The sequence below is a fragment of the Pholcus phalangioides genome, unplaced genomic scaffold, assembly GCF_987345545.1.
Source record: "Pholcus phalangioides strain wild (caught in Gottingen) unplaced genomic scaffold, Ppha-v1.0 ptg000011l_1, whole genome shotgun sequence".
Taxonomy (NCBI): domain Eukaryota; kingdom Metazoa; phylum Arthropoda; class Arachnida; order Araneae; family Pholcidae; genus Pholcus; species Pholcus phalangioides.
In genome coordinates, this window is record NW_028301604.1 from 33992355 (window position 1) to 34012248 (window position 19894).

Sequence of the window (19894 nt, forward strand, 5' to 3'; positions counted from 1 at the left end):
AGCTAGTGGATGGGACAGGAGGATACAATTGAACAACCGACGTAGTTGACCCCAAAAATTGCAAAAGAACCACGGCTATACGCGTTTCGGATTTATATGAATATCCTTTTTCAGTAGCAGAAACAAAGAAAAATATCGAAAAATACTCCTTATAGCTGGAGTTACTCGCTGTTGTAGACAAAAGAGTCGAATTCAAAAAGAACCGGCAGCAAAAGAGCAGAGGAGGACAGAAAAAAAAAAATGGCGGAGCCAATCGCAAACGAGAACGTGATAGTGATGCTGATGGAGAAGAATAATTATTGATAGGAGGATGCGAATGAGCGTTTATAGGGTCTACAGAAGTTATGTTGTTAGTTATGTGTTGTTCAGCGTTGTAGGAGCATGTGATGGTTGAGAGATTGTGTGACGTGACACCCAAGCTGGAAGAGAGGTTTGTACTGTGTCACGAAATGAGTCAAGAAATATTAGTATGGGAGAAGTGTAAGAGTTGTTGTGAATGGCTGATGTGTGGTTTTCTGGTTCAGGGTATCTAGAAAGAAATCAGCGAGTGCATTGTTTTTTCCAGGGATGTGTTTGAATGTGAAGGTGTATTCGCTGAGTTCTAAGAGCCATCTAGTAGTGAGATCAGCTGGTGAATTGGATTTTTTTTTGTGGAATTGAAGAGGTTTTGAGAAGCCGGATGAGATTGTGAAGTGCCTTCCATATGGGTACTCTTTGAAGGAAGTAACACCTTTAAATATGGCCCACAATTCTTGCTTAATGGCTGGGTACCTTTGCTCGGCAGGAGAAAGTGACTTGCTGAAGTATGAAATGAGGTGCATAGTGCCTTCGTGTTCTTGTAAAAGTATAGCAGCAATGGCTTTGCCGCTAGCATCAGTATTAATCACAAATCGTTTAGACCAGTCTGGGAGTTGGACAAAAGGTTGAGAAAAGAACACATTTTGTAAGGTCTCGAAGGCTTGTTTCTGGGTTTGTTGCCACACAAAAGGGGTATCTTTTTTGTGAGATCAACCAACGTTTTAGTGAGAGCAGCATAATTTGGTATTAGGTGTCGATATTAGCCACACAAGCCTAAAAATTGTGTGATTTGCTTGACATTCGTTGGTGGGACAAAATTGTTTGTTAGCAATGTTAGTTTGAATGAGGGAAATGCGTTTGTTTCCAATATGGAAACCAAGATAATCTATTTCATGCTTTGCAAAAATGCATTTGTTGGGAGATAGTGTGATGTTGTTAGTACTAAGAATATCAAGCACACAGCAGAAATTTTCTGAACCATAAGCATATCATCTTGATATGCAAAAATTCCACGTGTTTGTAATTCGGATATGATAGAATCAATGAGAGCTTGAAATGTGGACGCATCAGTTTTGAGTCCGAATACTAATCTTTTGTTTTTGTATGTGCCCCATGAAGTGGTAAATGATAGTATGTCACACATGTCTTCAGGTAGTTGTATTTGCCAATAGGCATTCTTTAAATCACACACCGAGAAAAGTTTATAAGTTATATGGTTTAAAAGTTAAAAGTTTATTATTATAATCATTACTGATTATGGCAATCTTGGGAAGGGGGGTAGGAGGAGGGTTGGTATTGAGCAATCTCAAATCAATGGCTAGTCTATATTTAATGTTAGAAGGGTCTTTCCCTGGTTCAGATTTCTTTTTGACTAGTAACATGGGACAGGCCTATTCAGCAATGTTTCTCTCAATGAAACCAATGTCTTCGAGGTCCTTAAGCTCGTCTTTCACTTGTTGTAAAGCTTGAGGAACAGGAAAAGGGATGGTCTTAACGGGTTTATCATGAAGTAGGTTTAGCTGAGGCCTAACTCGGTCAGTACAACCCAGTGAGAAAACTGATTTTGAAAGCACTTGAAAATTTTCCATGAGAATGGGAAGCAAAGTTTGTGTGTTTACGATCCTCTGATAGGTGTTCGAGATCCAAGTCAGTAGGACTCAAATCCTCTTTTCTCTTTTGAATAGTCTCAGGAGAAGCTTGAATGAGATTTATCTCATGAGATTCAACTTGTGGTGATTGCACGTCTTCGAATTCACAATACGGAGAAACTGGTCCCATAATTTGCGACTTATTCAAATGTATGGATGTGGATGATAAATTTCTGATCATTATTCGATATTGCCCATCATCAGGGAAGTGAATAGAGGGGGGGGGGGGGTGTGAATCTCAACTAGAGGGTTTTTCAATGATGGTTCGAAAAGAAGATTGCCACAAAAATAATCAATAGTCAATTTTTACAAAGGGCGTTACCATTTCATTTGGTTGAATTAAAATTTTTTTACAAGTCTGACATTCTGGAAAAGTGTTAATCACATTATCAGAGTCAAAAGGTACATGCAAATCCCCAATAAAAACATAGTTATCTTTGACATGCAATAGTAGTTTGTGTAATTTTATGAAGTCAAAACCAAGAATACCATCGAAATTAGAATTGTTAACATTGGATGAACGTAGGTGTCGAGGAGATATGATCGAAGTGTTCAAAATTGTCAACGGGATGGATAAGATGGACCATGAACTTTTAGTACACCGCCAATCGACTGCTTTTACAAGGGGACACCAGTATCGATTGGTAAGGGACAATGCGAGGTTATGGTGTCGCAGGGGATTTCTCTCTAATAGGGTTGTTAATAAATGGAATAGCTTACCCCCGGAGGTAGTTAATTGTAACACAATTGACACGTTTAAAAAGAAATACGATAAACATGTTGGGGTAAATCGAGAAGCTATCCATACTTGTGTGTGAATAAGACAACCATAAATACATTATGGGCATTGTGTGGTGTTTTGTCATGTGTATGTATTGTTTAGTTTTTGTGATTGTGTTTTTGATTGGATTGCTGTATTTTTGAAATATATGACATCCATATTTCTGTGGTGTTTGGTCAGAACATAAGTCCAAAATCACAGTTTTGAGATATAAGCATTTTTAATTTCATTGTCATTTTAAAAATCATAAATCAAGTATACATACAAATACAAATGAAAATATCATACATTATCATGTTGTTTAGCCATATGCTCGTATCTATGCGTTTATCTCACTTCTAATTAGTAGTAATTAGCAAGAAATGGAGATATCATGTTTTGACCAAATGCTGTGATGTGGTCAGAACATGATAACTCCAAGAATTGCTATTTTCAATCTTTGTTCCAAGTCACAATATATATCTTAACAAATAAACTTATTATATTACTAAATAACACAATAAATTAACAACTAACAAATAAACATTAAATATCAAAGCAAAGTAAGACCAGTCATTAACACACACACACATTTCAAATTTAAATTATGTTTATCCCTCTAAGAAAGGGTTATTATGCCAAAACCTTTTAAATTTCTCACTTTCCTCCTAAATAACAAGTATTTTGCTTTATCATGTAGATTCTTTTTTGCTGTCACTAACGTAAGCAAAGGCATCTCAGACGAATGAAGTTTTCGGTAGAATGTATGGTATAGAGCAGAGGCTCTCAACCGGTGCTCTGCGGAGCCCTAAGGGCTCAGCGCCGACTCGAGGAAAATAATATAAATCAGTAAATTTGATAGATAAATAAATAAAAGAGGCCTACACAAGGTTCTGCCATAAAAATTATGTACAAAAAAGGGTTCTTTGAGTCACACAGGGCTCCGCCATAGAAATTATATTCTGGATAGGGCTCCGCGAGTGAAAAAGGGTTGAAAACCGCTGGTATAGAGGATCAACAAATTCCAACAAAGAAAGAATGTCGTCGTACTTCTTCTTTTGAATTTTTACTGGCTCCTCATAAGCAATAGGCAAACATAAATTATTTGCAGACGGTCGTCCTCTTCTCTTAATACCGCAAGTTCTGAAAATTTTCTCCATCCTTCAGTGAGCATTTAAATTGGAATTCCCCAAAATTCTTGGTGACATGCAACCAGAAAATATTGTGCCAAATAATTGGTAGTTTCTCTATGTCCACCGTTCTTCTCATGAAAAGGTCTTTCATAAGACTCGAAAATGAAAAGAAATCATTGTTTCATTTGGACGACTGCAAAATGCTTTGCTGACATTCTGAAAGGCGTCATCCAATCTTGAGGAACACGTAGTGTACCATCACAGCGTTTCCTGGCCCTTTCGATGTTTGCATGATCCGAATCGCATTCTAGGTGCGTATGACCTGGAATTAAGTATTTGTGATGGATTTCTTAACTTCTCTTTCCTCTGTAGAACCACGTCATACATCACAGGAACAAACATATTTCTGTTCTGACCTGAGCACATGTCAGAATAGATGGTGACACATTGAACTAAATCTGAGAGATCCGTCAGAAATTTCATCAAACATGAAGGAATCTCATTTACCCCACGTTGCGAGACGCCCTCATGCCACATGTAACAGTAGGCTTTTTCTGCAGTACAGTTCCGGACTGTGAAATTGTATGTCCACACCTTTCTCTTATAAAATAAAATACTTGATGTTATAGGTTTGGAGTTGGCAGACATTGTTGAAGATCACATATGGCTACTACTACTTTTCCTTCAGATTTTATTGCACTTTCTTTGTCAAGACGTTTATATTCATAATGGAAGTTTGCCTTTTCTTGATGACCAATAAGTTCCTTTTCATATTTTTGTTTATTTTCTTCAGGGGATGCTTTGATTTGTATGTGAAGGCTATCACACTTTCTGCATGTGTCAATATGAGGTTTTTAAATTTGAGGTTACATTCCAAAAGTACCTTTCTATAAACCAATTTGCTAACTAGAGGTGATTTGCCTTCAGTTTCCAATTTGTTCTTGTACAAATCATACATTTTCTCCAAATTGAGATCATTGCCAAGGTAGAGTTTAGATGAGTGTCGTCGAGAATAAAGGGGTCTCATAAGACGGGAAACTCAAGATATGCTGACGCACGTAAGTGATATCTGCTTCAGAACGTTTAATAGCAGGGGGAAGGTTCCCATGCTGATCATTAAGTATGATTCCACTGAAAGATGCCTTCTTCTGTTTCACTTATTCATTCAGAAAACCTTGTTTCTCTAAATATCGCAAGAAAACATTTCTTATACACATACTCCTATTCTGGACCCATTTCCTTCTATATTATACTGAACTGTGATTTCCCTTTTGGATGTGTTACTTGTCTTTGCTCTTGATTTCATCTTTATTTCTAGAAGGCCTCCAATATAGCTTCTTTGCTCATATCGAGAAAGGAGTTTCCTGTATTCTGTATAAATTCCTTCTCTCTTATGTTTAAATTAATTTTATCCCTGCATCCTTCTAATTTTCTCAATTCTCTCATAGGCCTTGCTGGATGGACCTTTCCAGCAGATGTAGTAAATATTTCTCCTGTAACCAATCTTCTTCTGCGCTCTTGTCTCAACTTTCTTCGCATTGGTCCAAACCATAGACTAAAGATATAAATAGACCGCGCATGCTATTCATAAAACTTGTCGAACGTGAAGAAAAGATGAGCAGTATTGTCGGGGGAAGAACAGGTTCTGCGCTATTACATTTGACTCGTTTTCGCAGAACATAGTGATTTCGTGTTAATGCTAGGATGTTGCTGTAACGAAATTTGACTCGATCGAGTTGATGAAAACATTCCTTCATTTGTTCAATGAATTTCATTCATTCTTTTGTAAAATATTTAAGGAATGAGGGATTCGAAAAAAAAAAATCAATTCTATATAATATAAACAAATATTGAAAAACGAATATTTTTTATTTTCCAAAAGGGATAATTCCTAATAACTTTTGAGTTTTTAAATCTTATTATATAACCTATCTCTTATATATACAGTCTATGTCATTTATATTTTCAAATATTCTCTTCTCATTCACTTTGTCACTTTTAATTTCGAAAATTTATTTTAACTAGGGGTTATTAAAACATAAAAATTATCTTCCAAGAACATTAAAATTACTCTAATCATACATTTATCTTGAGTATATAATTATAATGCATCATATTATGTTATGTAATGTAACACATTCACACTCGTACCATATTCAGTCATGAAATATTTAAATAATAAGTAAAAGTTTCATTTCCAACATTCTTGAAAAACTTTTTATAACCTTATCACACAAAAATGTAATATTATATTATAATAATATTTCAAGAATAAAATGAATTTTTCAAGAAAATTGCAAAACCACATCGTCAGTACTTTTCTAAATTATAAGAAATGAAATTTCGTGTAGCGTATATATGTGATAATTTAGAGTACGTAAATGTATGTTACATGTGACATATGTGTAACCTCTTCGCTCCAGAAGTATACATGTGAATCTTCATTTTTTTAGGCATTAAGTCGTTTTTAGAATGATTCTTTCTTCAAGTTAACATCTGAGGTACACATAGTGACTTCCGATCTCAATTCAGACGGTCCTAATAGATATTGACTGAATATTAATTAATCAATTAATTAATTGATTTTTCTTGTTTGAGGGCAATTTCACACATACAACAAACACAAATTAATCAATAAAATAATTTCTTTTCTGTAATAGTTTTATCTCAAGCGTGAAGAGAGGTAAAAATACTATTTTTAGAGGTAGTTATACATTTTTATGCAGAACTGCCATTGTTAGAGGGTGAGTTTTCATTACATTCTATTTAAATAAAATATTTACCATAAATTCCTCATTCTGAAAAGCATATTTTCTTCAAGTTGAGCGAAACTCGAATAAACTCACTAGCTCGCCAAATCTTGCGGAGACGTATATTTCAGTTAAAAGTTAATAAAACTCATTACTTCAATCATTTATTACCAAAAATTCTATTAAAACATTTAATAATGTTCATTTAATAAGGCTCATGACATTTGAATTTCACCAAAACTTGGAACTTTAATTGAATTAAATCCAAAATGGAATCGTTAAAAACTGATACTACGTCAGAAATCTATTGAATCGTCAATTTAATATTGCAATTTTTCATTTATAAGAAGGGGAATAAGCAAAAAAGTATTCCCCCTTGTGAAAGGATACTGGTCCCCCTTTCCTAAACCGTTCATAACATCCAAAAGCTGCGCAAGTGTTGACCATTCTAATCAAAAATAAGACAGCACGTGTAGATCGTCATACGAATAGCCATAAGGAAGGCATTGCCAGCGAGATTCCCTGACCAGCCTTTTGACCGGAGTCACGTGACTCCGGATCTTTGCTTCACATTGTAACCCCTCGCGCGCGCTCTATGTTATTCTTACTCTGTGGTCCAAACCCTTTCTTTCGTTTCTTAGAGGCAGTTAATGTTCAAGCACTCCGTCCCTCTCTATTTCTGTCATGGTCTCTTGAGTTGTGATAGAAAAAACTCTATTCTCAGTATCATAAGCCTGCGACAATACATTACTGGCTTTTTGCGTCTTCTTGCAATTTTTAATTATTTCAAAATCGTTTTCAGTGTTATCATCAGCACTTGGTTGAAATGTTGTCATTATCGTCACTTACTTCACCATCTGAATCCAAGAACAATGGCGGAAGGATTTTTGTATTACTTGTGTTTGAACAAAAGGGAACAGCTCTATTTACTTCTCCTTGTTTTTCATTTTGCAGGAACTGTTTTTGTCTGGACTCCTAGAAAATAAAAAGTACATAAATAATAGAGAATTCTCCTCTGTTTCTAATGTTATAGGCCTATTAGAATAATAAAGTACTGGTCTAAAATTATTATTACATAATTATAAATATTATTACTATTAGTAGTAATTAATTTGGTTTTTAACATTATTTCTTATTAACTGAGAACAGAATATTAACCTATTTATCCAATTAGAAATGTGTAATCTTTAAAGGAATGTGATTCTGTTTTGTTGTTTTTATATTAGTAATGAAAGAAAACGGAAACTTACCGATTGTTGCTTTGTGTTTTCTTTCAATGCAGCTACTACCATTCTTTTACCACGAGAAAGGAAACACATTGTTAATGTTGAACCAACTAGAACATTTACCACTAAAAAACCACTGTTATAGCCCCGTTCACATGTGCAAGATTAGGGGTCGCTTTGGTGATAATTACCGGCATACTTTTTTCCCCTCGTAGGGAAGAAAAAGGTGGGAGAGAAGGTGATCAAAGAAAGCCCATCTTTCTTGGGGTGGATTTGAGGTCGACACCGACCTTCTCTCCCATAATCTTTTGCGCCGCGAAAACTACTTTAAGCTCCTTCGTCAGCCATTTTGAATCAATCACTTCCGTTCAACCCACGTAACCAGTGATGACTTCCGGAAAGAAGGGGGGGGGGATTATCGGCATAAACTAAACGTCATGTGAATGGTTTGTTGCGAAAATCCCCGTTACCGGGAACTTCCCGGGGTGTTTTATTGCACATGTGAACGGGACTTATGATCGGCAAACCTGCCGCTATTTAATGAGAACGCACGGTTTCAAAATAATACAAAACAGTTTATTTAAACATGAGTATAATGTTAATAATAAGTATAATTGTGCGCGGAGCACAACAAGAAAAAGACGGACATAAGCAACACCAATTCTGGCGACATTGGCATTAAACTTTATAAATTTAATGCAAGTGAGTGTGTGTCAATGTTGCCACGAATTATTTTCATTTGAATTTTGGTAGCACTGCATCAATGTATCAAACAAAGGTTTTCAACTTATATTTTATATGGTTCAAACACGATAACTCCCTATTATTGTCTTCACTCGGATAATACTATATAGAAAATGGTTTGGTCAGTACATGACAAGTGCACATGTCACGTTCTGACCAAATCTAATACAAAAAGTTGGCAGATAGCAAGTTCAGATCACTGCTATAGAGAAGGCTGTGATACTGTTGGAGATATCATGAATATACCAAACGAAAGAGAAATTCTTTTTTTTTCATATAGTTGTACCTTTAGCTCAAAAAGTCATTTTTTGGAGTTATCATGTTCTGACCAAACACCACAGATTTGTTATGGGCATCTTTTTCTCAGCCGCCTCGTTGGGCATTTTGCCTGTTGTGGCGTTGTATTTGTATTTGGAAATATAGAAATCATGCTTGAAGTGTTTGCCATTCCCATAGTGAAGGATATCTCAGCACAGGAAGAAAAGTATACCTCGAGAGTTAAGTTTTAATTTTAACGAGGCGAGAGATTCCTATATGTTACATGCTGTTTGATTTCAGAAAATTTTGTATGTGAGATTACTGAAAATGAGGAGCCAGAGTCCAAAAGCGTGGAAAGGTGATAGTTACTGAATTTGGCAGTGATAGATGGCAATGAAAATACATTGTTAAAACAATTGTTTACATACACAATGTCAGAATTGCCATTTTGTGATGAAATTAGGCACGTGCATTCTTAGCATGAATAAGTTCGACATAATCATCATTGATTTGTGAAATATTCGACACAACTGGTGTGGGATTGTCAATGGAAGGTGAGAGGTCACCAGCAACAACTTCCTTCCTTTCTAGTTTAAATGATTTGGGCGAGTGAAACGTGGGGGACGTTGTGTTTGGGCAGGTGGATTGGTGCTCCACTGACCATTGTGTGTATATGGTTACAGTTTTTTTCCTGCAGCAAATTTTCTGCAATTTGCCGAAACATGGCCTATGTAGGAGCAAAATTTACATATTAAGCTTGTGTGGCAAGGCCTGTATTGTGCTCGCTGCTGCCTAACTTGTGTGTGCTGTGGGAGGAATTGTAAGTACTTGGTGGAAATTGTGTGTTCATTGGCGTACGCAAAGGGGGGTTTTGGAGTTCTAACCCCCCCCCCCTCAAGCCGAGATTATAGTGTTATTTTGTAGGAAAAAACGTAAACTCCCCCTTGAAGAAAAAAAAAATCGAAACGCCCCAATTCTGCGTACGCCTAATGTGTGTGTTGTGGGGAAATTGTAAATGTTGTGGAACCGATGGTATGAATGTGTTTTGTTATTGAAATTGACTTTCAACTAGTTGCTTCGATTCGGTGTGATGTAGCTGGGAACACGTCCTACAGAATGTGTGTTGGCATTGCATAATTGGTACACTATGTCAGGTTTTGGATGTGTGTGTGCCAGTGATAATCTAGAAACCTCATCCTTAAATGCGTTGAGTTCCAGTGTGAATGTGGATTCCCAAGTAGCACAAAGATATAGAACTATATCGTAAAATTTCCAATATTGATCTATATCGGGCCACGATATTGTTCTGGCTAAAAAAAAAAACCACAGTCAGACACAAATAGATCTATATCGCGAATGTGATATATGTAAATACTACAAATTTTGGACGACAGATTGCGCCCTTTCAGAAGAAATAAAAAAATAGTCTCTTGCTTTCCTGTGGGTGGGTTTGAACCCATGTACCTTGAACTCTTCCCATCTCTGACTTCGTATCTTACCAACCCACCACAACAGCTCTGGCTGCTACTATAACATTAAATTTCAAGTAATGGTTTTTACTTGTATTTTCAATCATTTTCATGTGTGCACAAAAATTACAAAAGAAAAAAATGTTAGTCATATTTATCATCTAGAGGTAGATAATTGAAAAAATCAAATTATAATTAAGGAAATTATATATAATACAAAAAAAACGCAAGAAAGACAAATTAATCTATTGTGTAATATATAAATGATTAATTTAAAATTATTAATTTATACTAATACAATAAAAAAATATGCAACACAAAAAAGGTGAAATTCTCAAAGCATGGTAAAAAATAAAGACATCAAAGAAAAAAAAAAAATAAATTTAAGAGGAACACACACATATACAACAAAAACAAGAGCAAATTTTCCTAAATTAAAAAGTATGTGCAATTATAAAGTGGCAATTAAAGTTACGGTGGATAAGTTCTTGTTCCTCCTAAAATACTAACATTTACAATGTAAAACATACACAGTAAGGATTCAATTATAATAGATGAAATGATTTTGATATATCAGCATAATTTATATATATCTTTGTCAGGTTCACGATATAGATCTATGTATTTCAAACTATATTAAAATAATTTACTGTCCCAAGTTATCTTTTAAAGCAAAGATTATTCACATGGAATCAAATACATATTCGACTGAAAAATTAAAGACTTGATCAATTAATATCATAAATAATTTGCACCATATAAGACGAGATCGTTCTATATCATAGTTATGACATCTGATATTCCTCTGACATTTCGATATATAACGATATGGTCCAGATATTGTACTATATCGTTGTGCTACTGGGGGGAAGGGGAGGTGTGCGGATGTTGTGCTGTACGAATCCAGGAGTTGTATTGATTACTATGTGTCATGGAGTCGGTGCGCGTATTTGACGGCTTCATCATATAAGTTATTGATGAGGCCGTCATAATGAGGCTAAATCATGATTCATGACTTGTGTTCTGAGATCAGTTGGCAATGCAGACATGCACCGCAAGAATTCAATCTGCCCGAGGGCTTGTGGTTCTGTATTATTTGTGTAAGTTTTGGCTGCTGCCGAGAGAGAGAGAGTCAATGCGATATGCCAGATTTTTAATGGACTCTTCTGGCTGGAGTTTTATTGCTTGGATGTTACTTGGTTGTGTGTGAGAAATAGCTCGGCAGGGACGCCGGAAGATATTTGCTTGTGATATTTGCTCGGCAATACCATTCACTTGAATGGTATTGCCGAGCAACACCATTCAAATTCAGCCAATAGATAATTTCTAATTTAAAGTGCCCTTTCAAATATGACTAAAAAATTTTAAAATTCTAAATATGGATTCTAATTTATTTGGCATTAGTTTTGCCCCTGAAAAACATACTAACAAATGTAAAAAACCCGCTACTTTTGGCTGGCATAACTGGCCCGCACAAAGACAAGAGTTGCAGATCTTGCTCATCATTCCTATTCAAAAACGGTCAGTGTCTACTTATCTCCCTCTTTATCGCCAGCGGGTTTTTTTGAGCAGGGATGACACCCCAATTTGCATTGTATCTTCTTTCCATTTCCTGGAACAGGGCTAAGTACCGTTTCGTCATTTTCCGATTCATCCTTAGGTCAAAATAGTCCTGTTTCCATTCGATCTTTTTTTTCCCTCCCACTTCCCTAGATTACTGTCAATCCAGATAAAACACCCCGTAATTTTACACTGAGAAGAAAGACGAGTGATTGACGTACCAGCAAAATGTGTGAAACAATTCATATTTGACCATATTACACAGGAATGTCCCGTATATTTAGTGATATTCTCGTGTTTTCGGGTTCTCACTTTTTTTACACACTTTCCAGTTTTTTTAACGAAGCATATTTGAACTGACAATCTCTACTGAAATTATAAATGAAGATAATTTTCATCACTTGTAAATTATATTATAATTACGTATACATATTCATCTAAACATATTTGTTGTGTTCTAAGTGTTTTTCCCCCCACGGACTTTGCGATTTCCAGTAAATTCTTCATTACTCTCTAATTAATAATTTATGAGCAATAACTGGTAATTTCGCCGTCTTTCGACCAAGTTTTTGGTGAAAATTGCCGATATTCCGTATTCTACTATATTTAAGCTCCAAATTTCCTTTATTTTCGGAATAAAATATGTTGGGTGTATAATAAAACATACACCCAAGTCATGTTGAAAAATATTGTATTGTAATATATGTATTAAAATTATTTTTTTTAATTGCGATTTGTAGCAGCTCTTTAATTCTGTCCTTTGGGAATTTGAGCAATAATTAGGAAATTCGTCGTAAATTGCAGTTTTCTTATTACAATTATGTCTCGTATTACGGATCGGTGGTAAATTAGAATGGTAAATCAGACATTTTCGTTCTAAAGGTAAACATATTTCAACGAGAAAAATGCGAGAAATTGCTCTCCGTAATTAATTTGCTCTCAAAGCTATAAGTAGCTACAAGTAGCCTTTCTTTATAATAGAACTCTATATTGCACATTAATTTTACATAGACATCAAATTTAAAATTTTAGTATTTTAATTCTTCATTAGTAGTTCATGATACAACTACAAAGTTGTATCTTGAACACTTTTGACTTGGTGGAGGGGTCCTGGGCAAGGAAAAGTAAACAGAAGACCTCAACTTGGGAAAGAATGTCTAATTTTTTCAACAAAGATATTTTGTTTAAATTTCAAGCCCTAAATTAGTAGAGCCCATGCTTCCTAAGATTATTTATTATCCGTGCCCGTTGCACTTTGACTTGATTAATTTGATTCTTCGATTTACACAATTTTTGTTTTCCTTGCACTATGTGTAATCTTTGACGAATCAATAAATTTTGGTTTTGCCGGAGATGCCCTGGGGAGCCGAAGTGCTTACGTTGCTTCTTGCGACAGAGCCTGTGTGTCTTGCAGTTTCTCCAGTAGAGCCCATGCAGAGATCTAGCTTGAACAGTCCCCAACGTTCCAAAAACCTTAGTCGGCAAATGAACTTCCCCAGCGTAACTTCCGTAACTTAAACTGTTCAGTTTGGGTACAAGGGGTTTTATGGTGACTTTTAAGCATATTTCAATGCTGTTAACAAGCTCTTTTTTTAATGGGAGCCATAAAAATAGTCTGTTCCACTTTTTCAAATTTTTTCATAGTGACGAGTTAACCGAAATTAGCGACGAGTAAACGAGGGTTTAATAACATTGTTGTCTATGAGAGGTGGAAGGGCCTGAATAAAAATGACGACTTAACCGGAATGGCGACTTAACGAGGTTTTACAGTATTTACTAAATTCGTGGACAAAGATAATATGTGTAACTTATTATATTATGATAACTGTAACAAAAATTTGTGTGTGTTCATTTCATATTTTTGTCATGGATAACAAATTCAGTACGTACATTGTAACATTTTACAGGCCGAATTCAGATTGTTTTTCATTATTTTTACCCTTCTGATTCCTTTCTTCAGAGATGATATAATTTGAGAAATTCCTAGGGGAAAAAATGTTTTTTGGATTCACATTTTATCCATTAAACAAAATATGAATAAAAATTTGATAGTTTTTTCCATCGAAAATGGGTGATTTTCGGAAAATATATATATTTGACAATAGTGCTATAATAAATTAAATTTTTTTTCCAAATTAACACTGAATTTATATATTGATACAGCACTGAACCAACACCATTGTCGATACCCTCATCTTCCCGTCTTCGGCAAAATTTCGAAGATTTCATCCATAGTTGGCAATATTGCAACCATTTGGCATTGCTTTTTGGTGACAATTGGTAATATCCCGAATTTTCCCGTATTTCAGATCCTGAGAGGAATTTTCCGGATTTTTTTATTCTTCCTTGCTTTCTCTATCTTAAACACTACCTTCATACCAAATTACATTTTAACTGCTGGGCATATAGACACATTAAGAAGCATTGTAGAAATAAAAAGTCATGTAGGAACTGCGGTTCAGAAGACCACGAACAAATACAATGTACGGAATCAGAGCAGTGTAAGAATTGCAAAATTTCAAACACGAAGTTTCGCACGAACTTTGACACGCACCACTCAATGACAGACAAGAACTGTCCAACATATGAAAGAGAATTTGGTAGACTCCGTGAACGAATAAATTACCTAGATTCTGAGGACCTAAGAGAATAAACAGGATGCTGAAAATTGCCCATTTGAATGTAAATCACTGTATATCAGCCACAAATACACTATCAGCAGATATAGCAAATAATGGACTAGACTTAGTAAGTCTTAACGACCCCTACGTACTAAACAATGAACAAAAAGGATTTTTATTGAAGCAGAAAATAGTTGCTCATAATACTAATCCCAAAACAGCGATAATTGTTAATAATGATCAGATTCATGTGACAAAAATATTCGGTACAACAAATATAGTAGCAGTGACCATTGAGGACTCGGGATTTAAATTTATCTTCGTTTCGATCTATTATGAACCCTCTTGAGAAATAGACAGCTACCTTGAAGAGCTACAGTCTCTTTATGAAAAATATAGAGACAGTAAATTGGTGATTTGTGGCGACTTTAATGCCAAATCGAGTGCATGGGGACCGAAAGGGACAGATTCCAGAGGCCTCAAATTATCAGATCACATCAATCAACATGACATTTTAATCGTTAATTCGCCCGATAGTGAACCAACTTTCGATTCAACTAGAGGTACTAGTTGGATAGATGTGATACTAATAAAGAACATGGATGAAAGTCATATACTTAACTGGAGAGTTTGTAAGGAAGAAACTTTAAATGATCATGCAATAATATTGTTCGAGATATGGTACCAAAGGACCCAGCGAATAAAATTTAAAAAGACAATATACACTGATGAATTGGATATCTTCAAATTTAGAACAGGTGTGTTTAACATGATAAATACATTTAAACAGAGAGACATAGAGGAGGAAGGTGTAAACAAATATATATTAGATATACAGAAGGAGCTATACGACATTGCTGAAAAAGACAAAACAAAGTTCAGGAAGAGGAAAACTGATGCCTATTGGTGGACACCGGAACTAAGAATAACCAGACAATATATCAGGGCTCTTAGAAGAAGGTCCCAGACAGAAAGAAGAGAAAAGGAAAGAGAAGAACTGAGGCTTCAATATAAGAGAGAAAAAGCCAAATATAAGCGATTAATAACAAAAACAAAGCGCAAATCCCTCAGGGAATATTTAGAAAAAATCACAGTGAAAGACTCATATGGCATTCCATATCGAATAGCGAGGGACAAGATAAAAAGAACAACAGTCGCATCAGGCATTTTTAGAACAGACGGTACAATGACAGATTGTTTTGAGGATACGATTAAAGAGTTAAATAATTACCACTTTAGAAGCAATGATACAATTGCAAATGAAGACAGCTGGGAGAATGAAGAAAACAGAGCGAAACAATTACCCATAAACTCAACAGAGCTGAGAGAAATAATGTCGCAAATGAAAAAGAAAAAAGCTCCAGGACCAGACAAACTAACTTTTGAAATTACAAAAGAATTATTCGTAATGGACGAAACATGGTTTAGAAATGTCTTAAATTACTGCATTTATAAAAACATCTTTCCAGAGCCATGGAAAATTGCTCAAATTGCATATATACCGAAGGAAAATAAAGACCATAGATTTCCAGGAGCCTATCGCCCCATCTGCCTTTTACCAGTATGGGGTAAAATACTTGATCGAATTATAACACAGAGATTAGTATGTCATTTGGAAAAATATAACAAACTGAGTGACAAACAATATGGATTTCGAAAGAAAAGGAGCGCCATTGACGCACTTGATAGGATAATGAACAGGATACGTGGAAACATACAGAAAAACCAATATACATGTTTGATTTCGTTGGACGTTAAGGACGCATTTAATAGTGTCGACCTAAAAAACATGCGATTATTGCTGGAAAGAAATGAAGTAAATGAGGGATTAGTAGATATTGTGATGGACTTTCTCAGAAATAGAGGAATTACAATTCCCAAATCAGAAGAAATAGAGAAATATAATGTTGGTGTCCCAGAGGGATCCTCTTTGGGACCAATCTTATGGCTACTTATAATAAATGAAATCCTGGATGATACAGAAGAAGAGAGAATTGAAATACAGGCATATGCTGACGACATAATTATTATGATTACAGCTACAAATTACAGTTATTTCGAACAATATTCATGGGACGTTCTTCATCGAGTTAACGCTTGGAGTGAGAAATATGGTCTGCAACTTAGTCATGATAAATGTAGTTATGCTGTCTTCAAACTAGGAAAAGAAATCGGCAGATACCCTCCAATAAGAATCAATTGTAGAAGTATAACACATGCCTCATTTATTAGATACCTTGGTATTCGAATACAGCACACTTCGTCGAACACTTAGACGAGTTTAAGAACAAAATAAATAACCTCACCCAAAAACTGCGAAGGATCGCAAGTTCTACTTGGGGATTACACCCAATGGTAATCAAGGAAATTTATTTGGGATGCATTGAACGCATAGCATTATACGGCTCAGAGATCTGGTATGAGGACTTGAAATATATTGATGCCAAGCTTGAATAAATACAGAGGAAAGCTCTTATAATAATAACAAAGTGCTACACGACAGTGTCCAACCATGCCATGCAGGTCCTATCTGGATGTATGCCACTGAAATTCAAGGCCAGAACTTCAAAAAAAATGTATGATATTATCCAAAGAAACAAAAACATCATAATTAATGGGCGACTATAAACTATGATAATGTCTATAAAGAAACCATTCCTATAACGAACCCATGGGACAGAAGACATCTAATATGGGACAAAGAAGAAAAAGACCTAGAGAATATTTCGATTTACACAGATGGCTCAAAAATGATATCTGGAATAGGATTTGCCTATATCATATATATGGGCCCTGAAAAAATAATAGCTGAAAAATACAGACTCTCAGACAACGCTACAATTTTTATAGCAGAACTGCTGGCAATTAAATACGCCCTGGCTAGAGCAGTAGAGGAACAATTTAAGGAGGTTAACTTATACAGTGACTCAATGCGCTTCAATCACTGGACATAAGTAAATATAATACAGATATAAAGAATGAGATCTTGGAGATGTGTAACGAGACTAACGTAAAGATGCATTGGGTCAAAGCCCATGTGGGCAACTCTAGGAATGAGCTTGTTGACAGCATGGCCAAAGAGGTCACATGCAAAAACAACATAGACCATAATGTAAAATGCACAAAGAAACAGATAAAGACATTGTTAAAAGCTGAAACGCCAAAAACTGGCAAAAACTGTGGAACGAAACCGAAAAAGGAAGACCAGTATATAAGTATTTCCCGACAGTGTGCAATAAATGATTAAAGTCAAATTTTTATATAAATCAATATTTCACAGAGCATGGATCTATAGGACACTATCAAGGGTGGAAGCACGGCAGAGATAGCTCATGTGTATTTTGTTACACACCAGACATTAAAAGGGAACACTATATCTATGAGTGCCCATTTTGGAAAGAAAGAAGAGATCAGACTATCCCCGTATTAAACCGACAACTTCCTTTTTTAACACTGATAAAGAAAAAAGAGGTACGAGAACTCTACATCGAGATATTACAAGAAGCTACAAAAATCTATCTGGAATTTTGGCCATGAAAGACTCATATTCTTTGTTCAAAAAAGGAAAGGAAGAAAAGAGTGGGGTAGCTGCCACTAAGAGGAAAAGCTGATAACTATATTGTTGGCGAATTTGTTGCCTTAGTTTAACAAATCGATATGAATTTTTGTTGCAAACCGTTTTGCTTTATTTACTGGGAACAGATTGTCCCAGAACTGCTTATTTTTGTTTCCTTTTTGTCTATTTTCCTTTTCTTTTGAGAATCAGCTCTCAAGTGAAGGGCTGAATAGAACTGTATGGGTTTGCGATCTTTTCCTTGATGTTAGTGGCCTTGATTGGTAATGCTGTGTTTTATTTATTTATTTTTTTGGCTAGGCAGCCTTGTATAGGTTATCTTAGTTGATGGGAGCAGATAGTTCCCTCAAGTAATTTAATTTTTTTTTTCTCTTATATTGACTGGTTATTTATGTTTGCTTGTCCTAGCATGTATATGAATATTTATGGGAGAAGCGTAATGACGACAGCACAGATAGTAGCATAATAATTGTAACAGTATAATTTGAATGGACAGTTTTGATCGAATGAAAGAAACGTGCTCAGTAAAGGTCTCCTAGTGCGAACTTTGACCATCAGACTAAGCGCATGGCTTTAGGGCCGGGTCGCAATCAAATATGGCATACCAAATTACATGATTCCAGGGCTGCTAGAAGTACTCAAGATTTTTGATGGTCAGTCAGTCAGTGTCAAAATAACGAAACTTTGAGTTCGAATTTTTCAATAACTATAAATGATAAACAAGTGAAATTCAAAGATCTGATTGCACTTGTAAAATACTCTGGATATGCTAAATTTTAAGTCTCTGAGCAATTTCAATACGGAGATATGAGGGTCTCAAAAGTACCTAAATTGCTTCCAGAAAAGGATGTTATGGCCGTACTTGTTTTGCTCGACTTGGTGGGAGCACTCCCATGCCTCCTGCCTCCAGATATTAAGTTGAACTCTAGCTTATATAGTTTGTAAATGACAAAATAAATTTCATTCGTTTTTGGCAAACCTAAGTATATTGAATACATGAGAAAAATGGTGGTTTATTACTCATTCATTCATTTTCATTGCAGCAAACCCATTTACGTGTAGAGGATGTGATTATTCATGGCTGGTAAATGATAAGAGTACAATGGAGAAAATATTTCTCGGTTTTTATTGTCGAGCTGGTGGAAACTTGGGCAGTTTAACAAAAGAAAATATTGGATGCCAAGAAAGAGATGAACAAGAATAAGCAAAACAGCTATTAAGAACTTTTGTATGCACGTAGGAAGAAATAAAATGTTACAATAACATGTATTGATATTATCTACAACAGAATAAAGTAGTACTATAATATTAGAATTTATATTCTGTGAAATATTTTGTCAGTGATATTTTTAACAGCTACAGTGGAACCTCCCATACCAGACACTTTTTTGAATTAAGTCAATGGCTTCAATGTATTTTACTACCCATTAACGGACACTCCCTGTTAGCGGATAAAATTTTCGCTCCCAGTGGTGTCTGTTATCGAGAGGTTCTTCTGTATTCATAATTCATGGATCTCCTATCAACTGCTCATTAGGGGCCATTCAAGCATTACGTCAGCAGATTTTTTTAACCTCCTTGTCAGCAAAAGTCAACAATACTCTGACACCCCCCCCCCAGCAAAATTTCGCCAGCTCTGACCCCTCCTCCTAACGTACATTGGGATCAGAGACTTACGCGTGGTAGGGGGGGGGGCACGAGCCCCCTACGGCCCCCAAAAGTCAGACATTTATTTCTGATTAAAAATTTTTTTTAATTAAGATATCAAAAGAAAATAAATTTATATGTAGTTATAATCAATTTCTGTTAATATTTCAATGCTATTTGAAGGCTAAGAACTCAAAATTTATCTT

General features: G+C 35.4%; 1 protein-coding gene across 2 annotated transcripts in view; it reads left to right on the forward strand.

Moving 5' to 3' along the window:
- The window catches only part of LOC149080361 (oplophorus-luciferin 2-monooxygenase non-catalytic subunit-like), a 127537-nt gene extending 108178 nt beyond the window's left edge, over window positions 1–19359 (forward strand). For both annotated transcript variants that reach the window (XM_089239495.1, XM_089239494.1), the window contains exon 4: window positions 19085–19359. In XM_089239495.1, the coding sequence (XP_089095621.1) occupies window positions 19085–19245 (161 nt within the window). In that variant the 3' untranslated portion in view covers window positions 19246–19359. The remainder of the gene's footprint in view (window positions 1–19084) is intronic.
- Window positions 19360–19894: the final 535 nt, after the last annotated feature.